The 23587-nt window shown below is 39.2% G+C and overlaps 5 protein-coding genes across 5 annotated transcripts; 3 read left to right on the top strand and 2 right to left on the bottom strand.

Annotated features, from left to right (window-relative positions):
- Positions 1 to 1775: 1775 nt before the first annotated feature.
- Bfra_001034 (uncharacterized protein) lies at positions 1776 to 2273 on the top strand (the record flags this gene model as incomplete). Its single annotated transcript, XM_037331474.1, has 2 exons — positions 1776 to 1951; positions 2096 to 2273. 2 exons carry the CDS (start codon positions 1776 to 1778, stop codon positions 2271 to 2273), a joined length of 354 nt encoding a protein of 117 aa, XP_037197807.1.
- Positions 2274 to 3383: 1110 nt separating this feature from the next.
- Bfra_001033 (uncharacterized protein) lies at positions 3384 to 4028 on the bottom strand (the record flags this gene model as incomplete). The annotated part of the gene is made up of 2 exons (XM_037331473.1): positions 3384 to 3481; positions 3539 to 4028. The coding sequence occupies 2 exons, from the start codon at positions 4026 to 4028 to the stop codon at positions 3384 to 3386; spliced, it is 588 nt and encodes a 195-aa protein (XP_037197806.1).
- A 1554-nt stretch (positions 4029 to 5582) lies between these two features.
- On the top strand, positions 5583 to 7581 carry Bfra_001032 (putative zf-mynd domain-containing protein; the record flags this gene model as incomplete). The annotated part of the gene is made up of 2 exons (XM_037331472.1): positions 5583 to 5937; positions 5981 to 7581. 2 exons carry the CDS (start codon positions 5583 to 5585, stop codon positions 7579 to 7581), a joined length of 1956 nt encoding a protein of 651 aa, XP_037197805.1.
- A 1226-nt stretch (positions 7582 to 8807) lies between these two features.
- Bfra_001031 (uncharacterized protein) lies at positions 8808 to 10011 on the bottom strand (the record flags this gene model as incomplete). Its single annotated transcript, XM_037331471.1, has 2 exons — positions 9720 to 10011; positions 8808 to 9666 (listed from the first exon to the last, which is right to left on the bottom strand). Exons 1-2 carry the CDS (start codon positions 9896 to 9898, stop codon positions 8808 to 8810), a joined length of 1038 nt encoding a protein of 345 aa, XP_037197804.1. The 5' UTR covers positions 9899 to 10011.
- Positions 10012 to 13594: 3583 nt separating this feature from the next.
- Positions 13595 to 14545, top strand: Bfra_001030 (putative at hook domain-containing protein family protein; the record flags this gene model as incomplete). The annotated part of the gene is made up of 1 exon (XM_037331470.1): positions 13595 to 14545. One exon carries the CDS (start codon positions 13595 to 13597, stop codon positions 14543 to 14545), a length of 951 nt encoding a protein of 316 aa, XP_037197803.1.
- Between the last annotated feature and the right edge of the window lie 9042 nt (positions 14546 to 23587).

Genomic DNA, 23587 nt, shown 5'->3' with positions numbered 1-23587 from the left:
TTGAAAAACTTGAAAGATCTTTTTTATTCTTTTATTGAAATCTATTAGGAAATTAATATAGAAGGGAAAGAAGAAAAAAAAATGGGGGGGGAAGAGATTGAAAAACAGATAAAATCTAGAAACTGTCACGGTCAAGTCTTAGAAGGCCAGTCGAGGTATGTGAGTAGATACTGTGGATCTACCTCGGGCTAATATTAGCCCGTATATAATTATAAGTTATAGAATTTTTATAGTTTAGAGGAATTAATGAAAAGTCTTGATATTGTATAACACCTAGTTGATTCATTGCTATTATTTACTTTAACAGAATATTATATTCATTTCGAAATATGTCAATTATATATTAAATCTAATATACTCTAATATTTATTGAGCTTAATATTGCGTTTAGTAAATATATTATTAGATCTAATATCTCAATATATCAGGTCTAACGTCAAAAAAAAGTTGATCCGAACGAGCCCTTATATACTCTAGAATATGTTTTAAAGTATTAGTATTATCTACTTCTATATTTATATCTATATTCATACTTATAACTATACTTATAACTATACTTATAACTCTTATTATCCGATTCAAGAACTAAAGCCTCAAGAAATAAAAGAGAAAAATCTGGGACTTACATTTATTAAAGTATCTCAGTGTTTATTGTGGAAATCATAATATCGATTTGATATTATCTACAGAACAGAGAACTTTCAAATATCGAGATTTTATATATGAAGATGTGTGGTTATTAGGTAGGTACGCGATAGGTAGATATATATTATGGAGAGATTGCAAAGTAGGGGGATAGATGTATCCTGAGAGGAGTTGGTTCTGGGAGAGGAGAGAAGAGGAGTTCTTTTTATGCATAGATTGCTGTAGCTTGCTCTACCGTACGTAACCCTGATACAAATTTCTGTAGATGGTCATAAACTACTGTAGTAGATCTTGAGAAAAGATCACTGTAGAAGGAGTATGATTTTGTGAGGGGGTGAGCGTAATGTTTATTAGTGTTTGTCATTTGGCTAGATGAGTATTGATTTGATATGAGTTTGTGGAATAGAATAGGGTGTAAAGAGTATAAAGACTGTAAGTAATAGAACGTATCAAAAATAGATATAGACACAGCGATATTGACATGCAGTGAATATACTCGAAGAGCTATTACTGAACTCATTCCATAGAATCCTTTCTACAGTGTCTCAGTATGGCTATCTATGTGAGGGATTTCGCATAGAGGCCTGGATATTTACTTTTTTGTTTTGAATAGTATTGTTGTCAAGCTAATGATAGCGAGTTAAGACATATTGTGTGATCTTGTCTTTCTTCCACTTCTACTTGTCCTTCTTTTTTTATTTCAATTACCTACTGATACATTATTCGTTGTCTTTTATCTATTACCTCTTGTTTCAAAAACTCCTGGCATTAATATGATCATCATTAGTTCTTTCAGTCGTACAGTGAACTAAAAAATACCACTACAACCATAACTACTACGGCTCTGTATTGTATTAAAACTTCTACCTAGATCAAGATCCTATCTATATCTATCTATATTCGACTTCGACTTCGACTGCAACAGACACTAAAAGTTCTAACCTTATTCCTACCTTGTTCCTTACCCAAATACCTCAAGTCCTCATCACGTCTCGACACGAAACATACAATCTATCACAATAGATATCTCTCGATTACAATCCGCCCCCTAATCCTTCTATCTTCACCAAAAACTTCTTACAGCCTCTTAATACTTCCACTTTAGCAACGAATTCTTCGTAATCCAAAAAATGGATAATTACCAAAAATACCGTCTTGCCGATACACTCAACCATCTGTCCTATCCGGACCGACTTTTCATCCTCGAACTCTGCCTCTTTGATAACCGCTCCAATATTCAACAAGTCAGCTACCAACTAGAGATTATGCGTGAGCGTCGATGGCCCACTGAGCGATCTCAAATCCAGTATGTTCATATTTATGCACATTCTCCATTCTACCGAAAAATTCTTCCCCCCCTCCCCTGATTCCACAATCCCGTGTATAATTCTTGATAAATTTCAGGATGTATACATATGACATGAGAGTTAGACTAACGAATAAATTTCAGAATCTTCCAAGAATGGCTAATGCAGCTCGAAGAATCACAACATGAATTACGGCAAATCAAAGAATGCCATATCATGATGATGGAACCAGAAAGATCTTCGACCCAGCAGAGGGGGACGACAATTCAGAATGAAAACAGGTGGCCGGTGTTTTTACGCAGCTTCGGTATCATTGCGTGAAGCTGGATTCTTCTGCGGTATGATCAGAGACATGGGGGCAAGCATTTAGGGTTCAGATTGCAATTCGATCTTTGCAAGCAGGAAGTCAATGGTGTTGACTTGACGAGATACAAAATGATAGTCTTAGCTGCAAATGATGGAAGGCTTCCATTCTTCGAATTTTGCTCCATCAGATTTTGATGGGGCTCGGATGCAGCTCGAAACACACATACTGGTTGCGAGCAAGCAACTCGACAATATTATAAGCGGCCTGATTCTCGGATGGAAGAACCAAAGATAATGAAAGTGAATTCTGTCAAGGAAACATTGACTCATTGTGAAGAAATGAAAAATATAAAATTGATCCCGTGCCATCCTGACGGAACTTCCGCTTGGTAGATGCGGTGTTAGATAGACGAGGTTCGAATTAAATCTTGAGACGAGATTTGTTGAAAGACTGACGAGAGTATTGCAGTGAAGAATGAATAGTCAAAGCCTTCCAACCAACAGGTCAAATTAAGAATTCGACTCCTTGGAATAAACGCATGCATAGTCTGCGACAAATGATTATGAACTAGTTCCGGCAGTTCAAAAACCAACCACAAAAACACATCTCTTGGCCGTACGTAGTGCAGGTTAGCTTTGTGTCAGCCACAGTTCTGAACAGCCGCCGGGTTAGCAAATGATTATATATGTGAAACTGCATTGTAACTAGGGGAAGTGCGGGGTAGTTTCGCTCTAACCAACAGTTGAAGCTCAGAACGGAATTCCTACCTAAGAATTAAGAGATCAACCACGTTGTATTTACTAGATACACAATTATTCATGCTTTCTCAATTCCAAGAAGATACTAGAATTTGAGTGGCAACAATAGAACGTGATAGAAGTACTACAGAGCAACAACGAATATATATTGTATAACAAGAAGGAACGTAGTCACATGAATAGAACAACAGGGTCTTCAGGAGACCCGGGAAGGTCTATCTATACAGGGATATTTCCATTATATATTTACTATTGTAATACCATCGTTTTATTAGCTATAACACGGTCGATCCCCCGCCTGAAGTCTGGTACATACCACCACATCCTAACAAACACTTCCATATCATATAGTACTACAATATCTCATTATTTCCCCCATGTCATACCCAGTCTTTGCCAAAAAGCGAACCAGCTCCCCGCCTCGACATTACCAATTGCAGATTGCCATCCAGCGGCAAAAGAGCCTGCGACGATAAAGTATCAGAATGTGATTAAGCAAGCGATCAATGTATACAACATACCTTCAAGAGTTCCATCTAAAGTAAACCCAAGTGCATGAACCGCCCAAGGTGCAGCATACATAAGAAGACCAAGCACAAGGAGTGTAATGATAACAGATGTGAGAATAGGATGGTTGTCAACAAAGTCGTCGACGGTAACCCTGGCTTTGTCGAATGCCTCCTTGACGGCACCAGTGAGATTTGCACCTTGCCCCTCCTCGATTAAAGATTCAAATCGTCTGAGCAGGATCCTCGCAAGTCCTTCGTACCAGAGACCGTTGGTATGTACTAACCCGCTGTCCTTGACGATATCTTTAAGACGAGTCTCAAGGTCTTTACCTAACTTCTCGGAAGTAAGCAACGCTGAAAGCAGCAGTTCGGCAGTCCGTATCTCTGCTGCATTGGTACTGAGTACAAGCCGGTTATTGTCAGATATGGCAGAATATGTCGCATTTTCGTGATAGTCATTCGAACACAAGAGGCAATCAACGATTACTTTAAACATATCCATTGTTATACCCAGTCTTTTGAAACGCAGATTTTTGAAGTAATCTAGATGATATATATCGTCGAAAAATGGTTAAGGGGTTTGAGTGGAAGTTAGTGCATGGAGGATGAAAGTTGTCAGGTGGAGAAGGAAAAAGAGGAGGCAAGGAAGCTGTTTAAGAGGGATGATCTCCTACCCCGCAGTTAAAACTCGGACTACTAAAGCTCGCCACGTCTCGCATGACTGATGTTATATAAAAGCCAATACATGCTGAGATATGACATTATATACTGAGAACTTGTAAGCAGGTCATTAAACAATCAATTCCGGTGATTATAACTAATAAGCAATGAAATCACTACAGTATCGAGCGAAGTGCAAAGTTCTATATAGTAAGGTAATCTATGCTGATATGTAACTATTCGGAGTGATTTTCCTAGTGATATGCTGGAGGCTGCAATACTATATATGGGACTAGCTAGAGCAAGGCGCCTGTAATTACTGCTTCGGCTACTAACTAAATTAAGTAACATGTTGATAGCAAATGGATCTGCTACCTGCTTGTGGACTCTTGTGTCCAAAAACATCCTCAAATGAGCGGAGGCTATCAGTGTAAGATAGACAAGTCCCTGTCCGAGAATGAATACTATCGATGTCCAACTTCCTCAACTATAGCGGTAAGTTCCGCCGATGAGTAGATTCAATATCTGTGTGAAGATTATATGCGTAATTCTGAAGGGAGTATATGAAAAATTCAAGATTTCGTTAAATTTACTGATCGTGGGTTTTCGATGTAGAATTCGACTTGGTTGCTCGCAGTACATATTGCGTTAGATGTAAGCATTATCAAACTGTACCGAAACCGGGAATCATTTCTAAGATGAATAACATATCCATAACTCACATAGCCATCTTTAAAGGGCTTTCAACATGTGCACATATATCTATTTATGGGAAACAAGTTGCCAATCTTGAAAGCGGGGTGCAAAGTTCTCGAATAGCCTTTAGGTTCCCCGCATCTAGCTGGTCACGACATTCAGTAGTTTCCAACGACCTGTTCACGAAGCAGAAGACAACATCAAAAACTTAGACCATTTCCAGGTGCTCCGCTTGCGGCGATAGGAACAGATAACTGTATCTATCACCTTGTTCCTACCCTTTTCATTTCTCTCAATAATGGCTACTGAAATCTCTTGGATGATCTCTTCAGCCAACAATATTCTATCATCGATGCAGGCTCTAAGAAGATGGATAATGTAGATAGGATGTGCCTGCAAGTTCGCTATACCAACGTTGTGAGTTTAAATCGAAATAATCCATAGTGAGGTGGTGTGGTTGAACAAGATTGCACTTGGTATAAGCATGCGATTCGATGGAATAGGAAGTTTCCGAAATGTTGGTTACACAACATCACATCATTTCACATCAACAAATATAACCTCATTCCCCAATAGTGAAATGATCTTGATACCGTCAAACAAATTCAGAAAGGGACTCATTATATGCGTTACAGCTGTGATATCTTTATACACCCTTTCGAATTGTACAGTCTAGGCTGTATTAATTGAAACCTGTCTAATGGCACTTCCTGCAATTACCTGTGCTGAGAATATTGCTCTCCTCTCCCTCCTCCATCGTGTTCCTGTTCCATCATCATTAAACACTATTAGTAACCTTTCGGTTCGTCACAAAAGATATACTTTATCGTTTGAGAGAGAGCGTAGCTTGACTAGTGTGCTTGCATTTCTCTCAAGCATTAGCGATAATCCCAACCATATTACCGCGGTTTGTGTAGAGGAGGATCACGAAACAATGTCTTTAAATGTACTACTTGCTATAAACAAAGATCGGCAGAATGATAACAGCCAAATCCAAGCAGAGTTGAAGCAAGGTTTTGAGAGAATCTTCTCAGGGCTCTCCCAAGTATCAGATGGTAAGTGCCCCAGGGCTCATCTTTCAATGCTAACTTGATTGAGATGGAAATGCAGGTATTGAAGACAGAGTCTTTGTTATGATTATTACGATGTGTTCAGCCCGCATTCTATGCCGCCTACGTCTTGCTGCCAACAGCAAGAAATCATCAAAGCAGCCTTTTAAGACGGTTCTAAAAGAGGCTGTCCTCTCACTCGGGTATCTCGAGCATACCGAACCTTCTACTGTCGCTAGTAGATTTGTAGAGAAAGCGAGAGAAGTGATGCGGTTGATTGACTCATGGACGAAATACCAGACGCTTACGCGGTTAAGGGAGTTGGTAGAAGGAGTCTATCATTTGCGGCAGGTAGGAGACGTCCAGGCGGTTTTTAACACTATATCGAACCGTGTCATGGACCCTAGCTCTAGAAAAAATCTCCTGAACATCATCAGGAAAGTCGCAAGGTATCGAGAGGCTGCTCGATTTTTATATCGCACGGCGAAAAGATTCACGCTAGTCCGACAAATGAAGACTGTTCTAATCGATTTACCCCGGGAGGCGTTTCACAAAAGTACTTTCGACAAGTACGATTCTCGACTCTCATTGAAAATTTCACAGATTCATGCACCAAATGGACGAGCATGGCAACTCGAGGACTTCTGTCGCTTGCTCAAGACTGATACATTTGAAGCCAGTAGTTCTTTTGTCCAGCAGGCACGTAGAACATCAAATGAAGGAAAGATTCACGCTGAGATTCAACTTCTCTTTCACTTCGAAACACGCATATCTAAGCTGCTGCCTCGGGCGATATGCTCGAGCAAAGACGCCTGCTTCCTCTGTAACGCTTTTATACTCATGCATGGAAAGATTTATACACCGCGATATCATGGAAGATTGTATCCTGGGTGGTGCTTGCCTGAGTGTTTGAGTGTTGACCTGCAGTCGAGGTTCAACCAGATACTGGAAGATCATATTAGGAACAGCCTTTCAACGCTGATTTCAAGACGACAGAAGACGGTCTACCCCGATCCAAACGAGAGTACACTCCTCACCTTGCCTAATTCAACGTCGACAATACGCAGTATAGCACAGCCTGAACCGGATATTCAAGATCAAAATGAGATGATTCAACCTCTCCTGAATAATCACACGGTTCAAGAGAGCGATAGTATGATTTCAGATTCTAGGCCGTCGCCTAAGCTATTTGATCATGCAACTAGCAATGAATCTTCGGCAGAAAGTAGCTTTGCCAATGCAAAGAAAGGGGTAGAGGCTCAATCGTCAAGTAATAGTCTTTCGCAGCTAGCCTCCTCAATTTTGTCGACGGAGGAACTGCTGTCAAACGTTGTATTTGGCAACGACTGGGAACTCGCTCGGGGTCAAATGCTATCCAAGACTATTAGATCAAACAGCACATCATCACTCTATAACGCCGGATCACTAGAACTTCAAATTGGATACTCGATAGAAACGAGTCTGACCACACCTGAAAGAGGCTCAAAGGAGCTTTTGTTCAACATAGAATGGCTCACGATAGACGAAGGAGAGAGATTGCGTGGCCAACAAGCAGTTTCTATTATCGATGCAGAGTCATTGGAGGGTGAAACCGTCCATCCTTTGGATGATCTCAATGTCTTTATATCGCGGCCCGGAATTCTATTTTGAGGATCACGTTTCTTCATCCAAGAATTCCTCAATTATCGAAAGACTGATTTTCAGAATTTTCCTGACAGGTCGGGAATAGTAGTTGTATCTATTTTGGTATTTTATAGTCCATGACGATCTGGTCAATCTGTAATGTGATCTATTTACTCCGCACGAAAGATCTCAAAATAATTCGTTGATTTATAAAAGGCTATACAAAATCCGCCACTTTAAATTCTTTTACATTCAAATATATATTCAAAATCCGTTTTCGAAAAGAGCGGATTATTCAACGTATCCAGCCCGGATTTGTACATCCAAACTAGCCCTTAGACTATATTATTAGTCTTATCTTTACATAAATCTAGATTATTATGTGCTCATAACCTACGATAATTTATCTATCGTAACAAGTGAATAAATACATAGATACATAAATACACACAAATACTCTTATTGATTAAGTAGGCAAGTCTGTAAACTCATTAAATAGATGGATGGAATGCGCTCGAATGCAACGCGATGCGATGTAAAGTGGAGTGATGAGAGGAAATGAGGTAGGAGATAAGCAGCTAGCTATATGTGTAGCACACGATAATCACTACATACCTCATACCCATCCCCACGCGAAACAGCAACCTCAAGGAAAAGAGCAACTCTCAGAGAGAGAGAGAGATAAATCAGCTCATCTCACCAAGAAACAACAATTCCCCTCCACCATCCTCAATCCCAGTCCCCCAATCCCACCTCACACCTCTCAAAACCCAATCCAATAGAGCATTACGACAATACAAAAAGACGATTCAAGAATTGCCATTGCAAAGCATATTCTAACGATCCTATATACATCGTGTACATCATCCATCAAACAGTAATGCCTTCCCCTTATTCCTCTTTCCATGAAAACATAAAAGAAAGAGAAAAATAAAAATACGCAATCAACGTAATGTAACTGTAACTATATTGTAAGTCTTTAGATAGGTATCATAAGTACAAATCCGGAATCCCGGCGGCAAACAAGCAAACAATCATGCAAGTAATTATGCAACAAAGGTGGCTGACTTCCAGCCCCGCAATGCTTCATCTACCACTCTCGCAGTATTGAACCGGGAACGTAGGAAGCTAAACCCATCACCCAAAACACAAACACGACTATTCTTTCACGCCAGGTGAGAAATTAATTATATATTTCCATAATCCCACAGCCCCCCATCCTTCACTCCGCCACTTCCTTCACTCCCCCACCCTCAAATCAACCCCCCAGCACTATCCTTCACAACCTGCGCCACATTCAACGCCAAGCTCAAATTATTACTCGCAAGCGCCCTCTCATAATAGACCAAATGTTCCCCATTGTAAATCGCACTTTTGCCCACAATACTCAACTGCACGATTCCCGTCGTCAGATCCGCGCTTCCGAGAACCTTTGTTTGATCCATCGTTCCCGTCATCGGGAGCGTATTATTTCCCGGTACGAGTGTCATATTTGCTATGGTGGAATTACCTACGACTCCCGCGGCGGTGGAAAGTTCCAAAGTGACGTCGCCCATGACGATGGTCATATCAGACGGATTGGGAATGTATGCGTAGCCTGAAAGATTTGGGCCGGAGAGCGCAGTCAGGTTAACGCGGACGTTGGTGACGTTGAAACCTTTGAGACCGTTGAGACCTTTGTATGTGGATGTTTGGTTGTAGTTTACTGTGATGACGGGGAGGGCGCCTTCGTGGAGTTTGGTTTTCCCCACGAGAGCGGTGGTGACGTATTCGTTGGAGAGGACGGCGGTGGTGTAGTCGGAGAGAGCGTCGATGCTGACGATGGATACTTCTTGGTTTTCAACGGAGATGGTAGATTTAGGGTGGAGAGCGTGGATTTTGGGTAGAGGAATGATGACCATTGGGGATGAAGCATATTGGCCATTTGTGACTAGGTATGAGGAGGCGTTGAATGGATCAAGAGTAGGTGTGTACATTGAAGGACTGTGAAGAATTCCTACTTGACTGAGAACAATGGTATCTGGAGTTGGATCTGTGAATTTGAGTTGAGTGATTTCGAGAGAAGAATCATTAACACCATCTTGAGCAATCTTAGGCATAGCGACATAAACACTATTCTTGTTAGTACGGATATCAAGATATCGGAGATCTGGAGAAATACTTACAGACATAATGCAATAATGAGAAATGTTACACAGAAAATTATAAGATGAATCCACCAAAATCGAGCACAATGTCTTTTTACTTTTCCACCAAGTGATCTCTTTGCTGGTGGACTTGTCTCATATTGCTCCACCTCTGCTCTCTCCACCTTTTGATCCGAATCATCTAATCCTCCTACCATTTTGATGTTCAATGACTAGTTTTTGGGAATGATCGCAAATATATCGTTTTTCTTGTAAGATCAATTACTCGGAGTTATTTCCGCTGATCGATAGATATGGAATACGAGATGATATATGGTAATTTATAGTAAAATATTCATCCAATAAATCTCATCTGATGACGTCGCATAACCATTAAACAAAGAAATATGATTCCCCTATAACGATGACGATGACCAGAAGAATGGAAAAAGTCGAACAAAGAAAAATGGCGACCTTTCGATCCTTCTATATCTCTTGAAAAAAATCCACAGTGGAGAAAGGAAGGGAATCAATCTAATGTGGAGTTATTGTAGATATGTACAGAGAGAGGGGTCTCTTGACTAGGGGGCAAGTAAGATATGATTAGAAAGGGTAACGAGTGAAAGTCTTGGATCTACTTTTGAATTCCCCATGAGGAATTATGTCCGATTTGAAAGAAAATATGTAAAGCATGTGAGAACATTTTACTCAATTATAAAAAAAAAATGAATGGCAAATAATGAAACCCAAGGGATATCTAAGTGGCTTATTTGAGATCTCATCGTTTCGCAATGACCGAACAGTACCACGAGAACCTCGTCGTTACCACGATAATTCCTCATAAATCCACACCTGTTTAGCTGAACAACTTTGTTAAGCTTTTTGGCGTAATTAAAGATGCGGTCTGAGATACCAATTAAGAAGGAGATTGACACACCTTGACATTGATGGTTAGTTGTGTGACTGTCATACAACATTCCATCTCTTCTACCGAGAGACTAACACGCACCAAATGTAACAATGTAACCATGCACAGCCTTCCGTTACTATTCATGTAGTATGAATATGTGTATTACAATCAGATGTCAGACCTCACGTTAAATTTCCTTTCGGTGTATTGAAGTATTGAGCCTCGGTGGATCATAGACGGAACGGCGATGTTCTTGTATTAGGCAAAGCTCGTTATGTTGGTTTGAACAAATGTGTATGTTACCCCGGAATATATCCTTGTCGTTACAGCGATCAACTTTCGTTAAGATTTCTGAAGTTGGTATAATGAGGTGGTATTGGTTGGTATTGGTTGGTATTGGTTGGTATGAATATCGTATACTCGCGTAGAGTCCAACATTTGACTAGGGGCTTAGGTATTGAAATTTGAGTAATTTGCTTGGGTAACCAATTGATTTCTTGGGAATTATTGTCGTTCATGAATCAAGAGTTGAAGAGATTGAAGAGGTTGGAATGAAATATTTGAAGAAAATATCCCCCCTCCCCTCTTCCCCGTATGATTTTCTTCTGCGTCGAATAAAGGTCTTAGATTGTTAAATTGTGGATATACCTAAATGATAATTAAGCTTAATTAAATATATTTCAACCAATCAAAGGTAATGGAATATCAAATTTCTTCCCCCCGTTAGATAAGTATCCATAAATCCATAAATCCACAATCCCCGCCACATTGGGGTATCATAGTGCTCCGTATCTCGGCTTCTCCACTACTGAAGCTTGATCTTTTATTGAACAACAACACCATCAAAGCTCATGAATTGAACTGCCGTGGCCGTTGCCTCTACTGTTGTTCGGACTCAAGAACAAATTTGACATTGTGTAGTGGATATATGTAGTAGTATAGTACAGATTAGCACTGACTTCCGTGCGAATAATTCTTCCAATACACGAGTTTACGAGTGGGTGTAGGTATTCATCGTGATCTGTCTCTCCTATCAGCAGTTTGTAGAAATCAGAACTAGAACTAGAACTAGAATTTTCTCTTACGCATGCATCGATATCATATTCCGTTCAAATTCACATTCCGAAAAGACTAAAAGAAAATCTACCGAATTCATAAATTAATGATCTTCCCCTCATACACACTAAGGCAAACCCTTAGTAAATCTTCATCCCTACCATCCTTAAACTTTATCAAATTTCAATCATCGGCTTTTCACATGAATCTAATTTGTGACCGAGGAACGAATTTTCAGCTCTCAATTTGTTCTATCGCCGGTCTATCTTGTCTTGAAACCATGGTGATTGCGAGAAATATATATTGATCGACCCGATTCACCCCTCATTCTTGTTGTCTGCGTTATATCAGGAACCTCGCTTCGAGTACGCTGTATATGCAATGAAAAGCAGGGTGCGAGATATGAGGTATGTGGAATACAACCTCACTATCAACAATCTCCAGATAGATTAATACCGATGGGATATCAAGGTAGGATACGGTAGTGATGGGTGAATTCTAAAATGCATGCATGTAAGTGTGTAGGTAGGTAGGATATAGGTATGAGGATATGATATAATATGATACACCATGAGGTGCTCTACATATGGACCGGCTGAGTAGGTATGTACAATGGGAGAGACAGCAGAGAAATCAACATTTTCAGATAGATATCCAACATTTGTGAACGCCCACATCACATACCACCACATAACACCCCGCATTTGAATCATTTCCATAATGGTATTGCCCAGAGTTCTACCCAGCATTCTGGAATAAATGGTCAAATCAGATTGTGTGAGAAATATTCATTGAATCTATTGTCGGATCAATATATTGGACCGGTCAATGTTTGATTGTATAACTGACTCGGCTAGTGGTGGCATAAGGTTGACAGCTTTTCACAGATACCGTGGACTATTGTGGCTACCCGTATTGGTCTTGGTTTTGGTCGCGTGAGGTGGAATTTTACATACAAAACGTATCAGACTCTCAAGACACGAACAGAAAGAACTTTCAGGACATTTAGAAAAACCTGCTGAAATCACACGGCATCCTAACAAATCGGGAGACAGAATCTCGGGACTTTCAGATGGAAATGCGCCGGGGGGGGGTGGAAGGCTTAGACATAGATTCAGACTTGAGATGTTGCTATCACCAGCAACATCATGATCATAGGCTATTGAAGATCAGATGAAAAGTGGAATTGTGGTCCGAAGACTTGTGATTTGACAACTCTCGTTCTTGTTCAGAGTTCTAGATTGAGAAGATATTTGCTTTCTGTGAGTGCACGTGATTAGGACAAAATATCCAAAGTCACACAACTTTTTTAGTAGGTCAACTTCAAACTGGAGCTCAATCACCCTTGTTGAGCGTTTAAGCATACCCTGGAGATTGTCAGAATTCAATCAAATCATCCGTCCAAGATCGTAGTACTGTCACCAAAATATCACCTATATCACGTGATTCGCACAAACACTGTATCCAGTGCACGTTCCCATTCGTATTCTTCACTTCGAAATGTAGGCAACCAGTGAAAGTATAAGAAATATCCTCAAGTTATACCACTTGCTGATCAGAAACTGATTAGAGATACTCTAACAACATTAACTTCGTTCATATCAAATAGGACTATCCAAACACAAAATTCAAAAACAATTTTGTTGCATATCGGACTTTGGCCAGACCCAGGTCTGTAAAACGCCCCTGGGAACTTACCTGGAAAAAGATCGTGGCCAGACTCATATCTAACATTGCATACATCTAGACCATTCGAGATCTAGATGCAAAAGCGCTTTTTGACACGACACGACATTACGATACGAAGTATTCAATTCAATATTGAAAAGTTGGGGACTGGTATTAATGGTATTGATACATTACTGGCATTGGATATCGATACTTACTGAAACTTTAAGATCGAATACTTGAACAAATGTAGTCAAGCATCCAATTCGCCAACAGGAATATGGACAACAACAAACGCATACTGAGATCCTCAGTTCTGAATACAAACCCGACAAGCCCACTTCCATCCAAACCGATCGCGAATTTGGAACAACCAGTGAAATTCATTTCTATCAAAACCTCGCATACCACTCCAAGAATAAACGAAAAGATTCAACTCACACCACGATCTTCCACCCTACGAGGTCTGAACCAAACCGAACTCACACTTCTCCGCAAGAAACAATCGCGACTTAAAGCGACCGCATTATCCACACTCAAAGATTTACCATCCGGAATCCACGTTCGCAATTTATTAACATCAACTCTGATCTTTGCGCAATATGAAGCTGGGACAGCAGTTTGTATTGATCCTGCAGGATGGATAATTACATGTTCTCATTGCATTGGCGAGACGGAAGAAGAATGGAAAGCTAAACCACGACAATGGCTTTTATATTATACTGGTCTTGCAATTGAAGTCGAATGTCGTGTTTGGGATCGAAAACGTGATTTGGCGGTGTTGAAAGTTGTGACAGTAGAAATTGGTGATGATGTGATTGGAGATAGTATCCCAGAATTCTCATTCGTGAAATTGGGAGTGCAACTTCCGGAATACGGGATGTTGATTATATGTATTGGACAACCGGGAAGTGATGATTTGGAATCTTCAGACAATCGGAAGACGAAGTATAATCTTGTTGAAGTATCGAAGGGATCTTTTTGTGGAATGATACAGGGACAGGATCCGCATGAGAATTCGGAGATTGGAAGCCTGAAACATGATGCGTGGACTTACTGGGGTCATTCGGGAGCGCCGTTGGTAAGAGCTGATGATGGTTTGTTGATTGGATTGCATTCTTCGTGGGATGAGAATACGGCGATGAGACATGGTGTTCCGTTGGTGGCGATGAGGGGGTTCTTGGAAGAATGTTTACCGAGTGCGAGGGGTCTTGGAGGGGTTGAGTTTTGATGATTGGGTATTTGGTGGATTGACGGAAGGTTGGTATGAGATTTTCTGTGTTTGGTGGGTAGAGATTATTTGGTGAACCATTGAACCGACACTGTGTTAGTGTTCAAGTGAATAAACTAGAAATCCCTCTCCAGAGAAGTCTCAGGAAGTGCACTAGTTTTTCTCCATTCTGAGTCTCGAGGTGCTATATAATCCGCACGTTGTGCGAAAGTTCGCATTCTATAAGCTATGATTTACTTCGATAGTATAAGATCGTTTTGAGATCGCTCCAAATGATTACTTCAGGTTACGATATCATTGTTAATCGATATATATCTATCTAATATCTCATGAGTACTCTATCCTCTTTTATATCCTATAATTGATTACATGAAATAGCAAAGTTAAGATGACAGTAAAGCTGATTAGTTTGACAGCATGTATCTACCACTCTCATTAAATTTCGACAATAATAAAAAAGTCAAGAAATCTTGAGACGATAAATAATAATATCGATTACCGTCATACATCAATACCAATATTACTCAAGTGGGCAAGATAAATTCCGTCCAATTCGACGTCTCTAAACCTGGCTGTGGGTGATTATCCATCTTCGATTCGGATCTTGGGGTATTTTCAATATTTAGATCTATTTAGGTTTGGCATGGACAAGCTATATGTACCCCCTCTCTCCCCTCCTCTTCACAAAAAATCCGCTAGTATCCCGACTCCCTGCTTTTAAACAAGATTCCATAGTCTGGTTCACTAAATGACTAGTTGAAAAGAGATCTAATTCACCAAATATTCAGATAAAGAGGAGGGGCTCAAATCAAAGTCAAATCAAACTAAAAACCTGATTCATGGTTGGTGGTTTGTAGTATGTAGATCAACAATCCTCCGATATTCTCGAATTGTTCAGTGATGTACGAAGAAATGCAATAGTATTCAAGGGGCTCTGTGTATTGTAGAGGTATCTAGGGAGTTTGGTGAGGATGGGATGGTTGTTTCTGGGGCATAGCTAGCTAGGTAGCTTGAGGGGAGAGGCTTAGGATGGGATGAGATGATATGTTATGGTGGGATGAGATGTGAGATTGTATTCTCGGAGACATGATGGTGAGTGGTATGCTTTGTTATCATTATCACCATTACTATCATTACAATTACTATCGTCATCATCACTCTCATCATCACCACTATCACTATCACTTCCCACCTCCCACATACCTCCCAAACACATCAAATCATCAACCCAGAAATAATCGATCAATCCAAAAATTACCAACCCAAACATCACCCCCAAACAAAACAACTCGAATTCCACCCTCTAAACCATAAATCTCTATCTAAGTCATATCTCCCACTACATAGTAGGTATAGGAGGCAGATATACTGCAAGCTATCTAGTCATCACCTAGTCCTTTTTGATAGAGGATAGGGGTTTTTGGTATTGGATTTTGCTGCTTGTAGGATTCTTTGAGGTTTTTGGGGAGGGGAGAAGGGAGAGGGGGTGGAAGTTTGAGCGTGTGGAAGTGTGAAAGAAAAGTATATTTTGAGGAGGGAGGATGTTCATCAGCCTTATAATCGTCTTTTTACTCTTCTGTCATTGGTGAAATATAAATATCTTGATCGATTAGATTAGATTAGATATCTTCCCTCCTAAAAAGAAATTGTCCTCTACATTGATATTCGAACCTTGTTTAGACATACATATACTTTTGCACTCGGATGAAGAGGTTTAGGGTGGTGATTAAGTATGTATGTATCACTCACTGTTCATTCATTATCAGATTCTTCCAATGAACTTGAAATGAGTACAGTGTATTAGCGAATTCTATAGGAAATGAACGCACGAATGGAATGGCAAGTTCGGATATATTACTTCTGTTTATCTGTTGATACATGAAACAAGAATGCCAAAGTTCGATTTACTACATGGTTACGAGAGTAGAGTGGAAAGAGTAGGAAAAGCTATACTTGTGGAATAATGAACTATATGTGATATTTTTGAGAGATAGTAGTTGTAAGTGTAGATTTGGGTTTGATTGAGAAAATGGTGGAGGTATAGTGTGTGTGGGGGGGATGGGGGTCGGATTGTGTAAAAGGAGATGGGGAGTGGTTTTGTGGTTGTGTTGGTGAGTGGTATTGGGTTGGATGGGGAGGTTATGTGATAACATATGGAAGGGGAGAGGAGTGGAGGGGTAGCTTGTTTTCCTGAAAGTGGGATGGAGATTAGGATTGGGATGGACGTTGATATAAAAGGTGCGAGAATTGTTGCTTTTGATTGTCTTTTCATGCAAGGTGATTGAGATTTATGGAAGCATTCAATGTTGCGAGTTATCGGTAAATGGATAGAAAGATAATCTAGACTTAGGTCAAAGGAAAGTGAGAGTATGTTTTCTGTGTTATTGATTTGGGTTTACTTTCGTCGAATGCTTGCTTTTCATTAGCTACCATACATGTTGTCGCTGTCACTGGTACTATGAATATCAATTCTCCTTCATTAAAACAAACCAGGCTCAAATCAAAGTCCGTGAGATAAGTCAATAAATCTCAGCCAGTGTTTCAATACCAAGAATGACCGTATTATTAGAACTGAGAAGTTCCTTCTAGAAACATATTGTCCAATATTTTGTTATGGGAGGAATACTAGCAGCTATTAAAAAGTCTTTTTGGTAGGCTACTTATAAGAGATCACAGACTGCGAAAGTTAGTAGATTAGCAATGATACAGTGTTTAATTCACGTGGATTCGCTGGTATAGATATGGGTAGCTATTCCTACAGGTAGAATACACAATCCATACGAGGCTTGATGGGGTTACCCTGTGGTGGCAGAATCCGTGGTTGACGAAGTGATCCTTTCGTAATTGCCATAAATTCTACAATACCTTCATTATGTATTGAATAAATCGTTTTTAAAGTATTAATATGATCAATCTAAGTCTCCATACTTTACGAAGCTTATTCTAATCAATAAGTTCTTAGTGAATTTCTTGAATTCTGGAAGGTTAATTGAAAGTTTCGGCCTGAGGCAACAATTATCTGTCAAGTAGAAAGCTTCTAGGTTTTACTTGCTTTTCAACCCCCCCCCCCTCTCTTCCTCTTCTTTTCCTTCTAAATTGATCTCCTGTTAGATTTCAATAAAAGAATAGAAAAGTTCTTTTAGGTGTTTCGAATAGAATCTATTAAGGATTACTAATCTTTCTGTTATACTTCTATTTATTGATTTGAAATTTATTCATATATAGATTGAAATCAGGTCATATTCTTGTTTATATGATACATTCTGTATTGCATAGCATAGTGGTATAGCTTGTGATTTCACTTGAAAGCTCTCTTGTAGGTTTCCCTCATGTGATGTAACTTACCAAAAGGACTGTACTCCCCTTTAAACTTTCGGCTAATGCGTCCCGCCCATCCCTTAGCTCCTACGCTCATTCCCCTTCTCCCCTTTAGCTCTTATTTACCTCTTTGACCTCCTACGCACATACCTTTCCGTCCACCTTCCCCTCAACCCTAATATTCGAAAATCTTGAAAGCTCTAAGGCCTTTCAAGGTCCTCATTTTCTTTTTTTAATCAAAATTCAATAATAAACGGGTCGCAAAAAGAACCGATTTGATTCGTCAGTGACGAAGAGCTCTATTCGTCACTGACGAATATATATATCAATATCGTAATGTACGAAATAGAAATTTGTATGGGGATTTATATTGAATTTATCTTCGTCCGGAATATTAACTTTGCCACCACAGGGTTATATTGAATGGAGTCGATGCTATTTTTTCATTCAAAGAAGAAAATGGCCTCCCATGTCTGTAAACTCAACGATTTTCGTGCGTGTGCAGAGACGTGAAAATTTACTCGAAAATAGAAAATTGACAAGAGTTAGCTGTAATGGTAGAAATCGAGTATGGATTTTTATACTTGTGATCTTCAGATCCGACGGTGGTTGGTTCTCGTTAGTATAATACTCTCATTTATGTTAACTCTCGACGATAAGTTTATTGTCATTGAGATCTTTCACAAGTGTTTTGATTAGCGTAAGACGAAACGAAAATCGTGGCGGGAATCTATATCATACCTTTCATGATTATGTACAAATTTTGTGAAGAGGATCTCCCGAGTTTCTGAAGGAACAGAGCTCGGTGCTGACACATGGACCGCCTTCTCAATAGTAGCCAAATGAATTGGAGTCGATTATCTGGATCGAAATACCTCTTAAATAGAGGGTAGTGGTATGATTTTCAAGTCTAGATTCTGTGGAGTCTGTAATTCACTCGTTCACTTTGATTTACTGATTGATATCTATCTACAATATCGCTTATCCACACCCCTTTCCCCTCAATAACAAGTCAGGACATTCGGTAAATCTAAGGCTAGGCTATTCGGCGAATCATAAGCCCTTCGAACTCAACTAAAATATCAATCCATCTATCAACATAAATACCTGTCCATATCTCTTCTACTCAACTCTAGGCAGAATTTGGAAACATAGACTATAAATCAACAAAGCAGTCTTCGTAGAACTGTCTTGCTACTAAATTATGCGTTTCGTCGTGAGTTTAATGAAAATAGTTTTGTCAGATCTGGAGGTTTCCTGCATGTCTGGCTGGCTGGGATTTGGTGTTCAGCTAGCATGAAAGATTGGGCGAGATGTGATGAGATAGATTTTGTTATTACCGATGAGTACATATGCTGTCGATATCATCTCTTGAAATACGATGTGCGAAAACGTTCCCCCTCTATTCAAAACCGAAGAAAGTCAAATCCGAAACAGCTGTAGAGAAACGGGGAGTCTGTCTTACAGAGACACTAGTGCGAGACTTCTGTTTCCGTACTTCATTTCTACCGATCGAATTCTGGGGAAGTATAAGAATATTTTGGAGGATCTTTATAGTCCACGTATAATTCCATGACAGCGGGATGCACTGTTTACTGGGTAGATGGTGAATATCGTGGCAACAATCCTCACAACCCAGAAAATCACATTGGGACCTCAGAAATAGTGACTAATATCCTCAGCACACTACGTACTTCACACTTTATAAATAGAGACGAAGAGTCTTAAGTTTGTGCTACAAGAACATTTATCTGATACAGCTCGCTACCGAGGAAAGTCTAGTTTGTGAAAGTATGAACGGCTCAACTGCATTCTTCCCCGTGTGCCATGGGAAATCTGGGGAGAGAGGGAATTTTTGATGTCATCCAATATTTAGCAGTCTTAACGTCACAAATGACAGGGGAATTTTTCCTATCATTGTCGAAACGATTTACCACCAACTCTCAACAAAAACCCAGACTCGATTCTCCTTCTACTCCCAACGGTCTTCCACCTATAGATCCACAACACTATTAACTTCCAGCCTGCGACAAAAGAGCTTACTCAAATATTCCTCTGCTTTGGAATCGTTCCTGCGTCTTTTGCCACAATCTTGTTTACGGTTTATGGAACACCTATGAAGAGACATGGGAGGGTTTATATACTCTTTTCTTGTGTCCGTAACCAGGGAGTTGTTCATAAGCATTTACCAAGAGTGAAGAAGGCTAATATGGACCTGATGTACATGGGATATCTATGGTGTGAAAAGAAACAAACTCGAGTGGATCTTGAATCCTACATCTCGAAGTCCAGACTTTCTGTTCGTGGGTATATAAGCCGCATACTTTTGACTTCTTTCCATAAGTATGATGATAATTCCTAAGAGAATATGGACTTACAGGGAAGAGAATAACCAAGTCTCCGCAGTGTTGTAATTAGTATTTTCCGTATTTCAGTTACGCCCCACTTTAGTGGTACGTATTGATATTTATAATAATATTTCAGTAATTATTATTGAATTCCATATCACTGAGAGTATTCAATATTTTAACAATATTGAATATCACTAGCAATATACTGAAATACGGGAATTTACATATTTTCAATAATCTTTTTCCTTATTAGGCTTAAACTCATTTAAAATATGTAATATTCCATGGAAATATGCAATATTCTAATGAAAATATGTGATATTCCCGTATTTCAGCATATTACCAGTATAATCCTTTCGTACAATACGTACGGACGTGAATATCATTGGCTATTATACGTACTAGCGTACGTATTTTACTCCTGATATCAGCCACAGTATTACTACCGTATACTAATTACAACACTGAGTCTCCGCTCCCCAAAACCGCATTTCTCTGCTTTGAAATTCTGAGGAGAGGGGGGTGGGGATTTGGTGTGTCAGATGGGGAATCCGAGTATACTGATGGCGATGTAACTGAATGATATAGCGATAAAGAGATACTGTTCACCGCTGTCTTTAATGTATTTTTATTGTTACAAAAGTTTGAGACGATAGTAAGTCAAGCTATCAAACTTACTCTAGAATTGTTCTACAACTCGAAATATCTTCCAAACGATAATCAGAATCGAAGAAAAACATTACTTTGACAATATGATACCAGCAAGCAAATATTCTTTCCCAACATACCAACTTGGTTATATCACTAGAGAGGAAAGGTAGGTGAAGATAGTGCAATATTTAACCAAACCAGATCCTTCCATCCGCAAGGTCCTTCCTAAGCCGCAATTCAGTCTCATTTCAGTCGAAGATGGATTAGATGATTCGCTCCCCTTAATTTAGCGAATCATTTTCAAGGTAATTATCAGAACTGAGATATCTTCACTTAGAATTGACTCTCTACTCTGTACTCTCTACATAAGTCCAGCGTGTTGACTCATTGGGGGAGTTGTAGATGCCAGCATACTAAGTACAAGCTCGGTATATAAGTACCCATAATATCTCATTCACGCTCATATTCATAGCAATTTGAACAATGTGAGTTGAAGTGTAAGGAACATCAGTTTCCAGTATGCTTGCTATAGAGATCTAGCCAAAAGCTTAGGACAGCGGATCGTAGGAGAAGCGAGAGAGAAAATGCAGGGTTATGAATTTAACACTTTTCATTCTCTATTGTCGTCGCAAAAACTATCGGATTTCGTTTACCACCACTACACATCTCTCGTTGTCACATATATTGTATTCTCTACCATCAAAATATACACGCACTAGCATAAGCAAATCATACAAACCCTTTCACCCACCAATATCTAATCCTTCCTCTCAACAGCTCTCTCCTGGCAGAAAGGGCGGAACACACACGTGTTGTCCCAGCTCGAAAAGATGCTTTCTACTCGTAGTCGGTATTCACAGTCCTCATTCTTTATTCTCTATCTTTGACACCACACTTTGAAGAGTTTCTGCAAAAGAAAGTCATCGTTATATACTTAGGTAATGATCATATTTGAAAACCTTGGAACTTGAACATTGATAAAATATAACTGCACTCGCGATTCCTTTCGTCTCGCTTCTGGCTTCTCGATTTTAGATTTTTGCCTGTCTTGTACCTATATAAAGCTATGTTTCCTTTCAGTTATTGTCGTGATATGCTACCCAATGGACTCGAGAGTGACAGGCCTAGGGCTGAAGCAGTACTTCGGCTGCTGCACTCCTCGTGCAAGGTCAAAATTAGATAAAGATAGATTCTTTAATGATAGAAATAGGAAATCTTACGAGCAGAAGAGAAGAAGAAGAAGGGAAATGAGGATTCAATGATTGCTGATCTCTTTTCTATCCTTGTTGTTAGTATCAGTTTGAAGGGTAGGAATGAAAGAAGGTAATGAGTAGGTGAGAAGAAATTAAAGTGGTTAACTTTGCCAAAGGGGAGAGAGAGGTTCTGCTGATGATCCGAAAATGAAGATAAGTGTTGTCGTCGTTGTAATTTTCATCATCGTTAGAATCACAACGTCAAGATGCACCTTATATGCTTTTCTTATGTCTTTCAAAACTTTGATTGTCGATTATCAGAAAGGGAGTATTAAGAGTTTATATACATACATAACAAATGCACGAGAGGATGAGAGGAGTAGAAAATCAAGGAAGTGTAGATAAAAGATAGATTAGATAGAAGTGGAACAAGATGGAATTAATTTACATCTCTCTCTTATCTCATCTCCCCTATTCCCCGTCTTAATCTTTATTTTCCCACCTTCACCCCTATATTCAAATTCAAATTCAAATTCCCTAAAAATTAGAGAACTAGACAGATGAGATTATAATTATCCAACTCCCTCATATCCATCCATCCACACGTCAATTCATCCTCATCTCCTCCCAAGACCCACCAAACGCCCAACTAATCAGATAGATACTCAAACAAACATCACGAAATCCAAATCTATCACTCTCAAAATGCTTTTAATGATTCCGCAGCCGCATAATTGTATAATCTCATATGGAGATGAGATATAAAAGCGTTTATTCATCGAAAAATTCCCAGATGTATAGTCTATACATACTAGATGAGGGATGGGAGAAATGATGGAAATAAATATCTAGATATACATATATACACACACACACATATATATATATGTAATTACATTTATACATAGTACTAGTTATCATATTTGTTTATCATCGCTAGCTGAAATAATCTAGATATAAACCTACATATATAATAATAAGATTCTATTCTGTTTTATTATTATTATTATATTATGATCGAGAGTAGTAGTACATCTCAATTTCAATTTCAATCTTTCCTATCTTGATAAGTAGGGAGAAAGAATATAATACAGATAGAAAATAGTTATCCTTAGATATACTTCATATTATATTTATCCCTTTTGAAATCTCTCTTCTTCTAGTTGTTCAAAGCCCACTTCCACATACTAGGTATATATATAAAGAAGACTGATTATAAATTCTGGGCCCCCTGAAAAAATGTCAGGAAAAGATATTCATTCATACATCTTAGATACCTATGTATTCACATTCACATTCACATTCGAATTGAATCCAACTCAAAACATGAGTCAGTCATCACAAACCTCAAACCCAATAAGCTACATCTAAGCCCCCTCTCTGGCATATATTCGGGCTCTGATACGAGTGATCACTAATAGGTACCTAGTTTCTCGGTAGTGTGTCCTGTGTATCTAATCTAGGTATGTGCAGTGCAATACATTGTGATTACTGGATGAGAAGGAATAGAGTTCGGAGCGAAAAGTATT

The sequence above is a fragment of the Botrytis fragariae genome, assembly GCF_013461495.1.
Source record: "Botrytis fragariae strain BVB16 chromosome Unknown tig00000001, whole genome shotgun sequence".
Taxonomy (NCBI): Eukaryota; Fungi; Ascomycota; class Leotiomycetes; order Helotiales; family Sclerotiniaceae; genus Botrytis; species Botrytis fragariae.
Note: the sequence above shows the minus strand (reverse complement) of the source record. Positions and strands in the feature narration are given on the sequence as shown.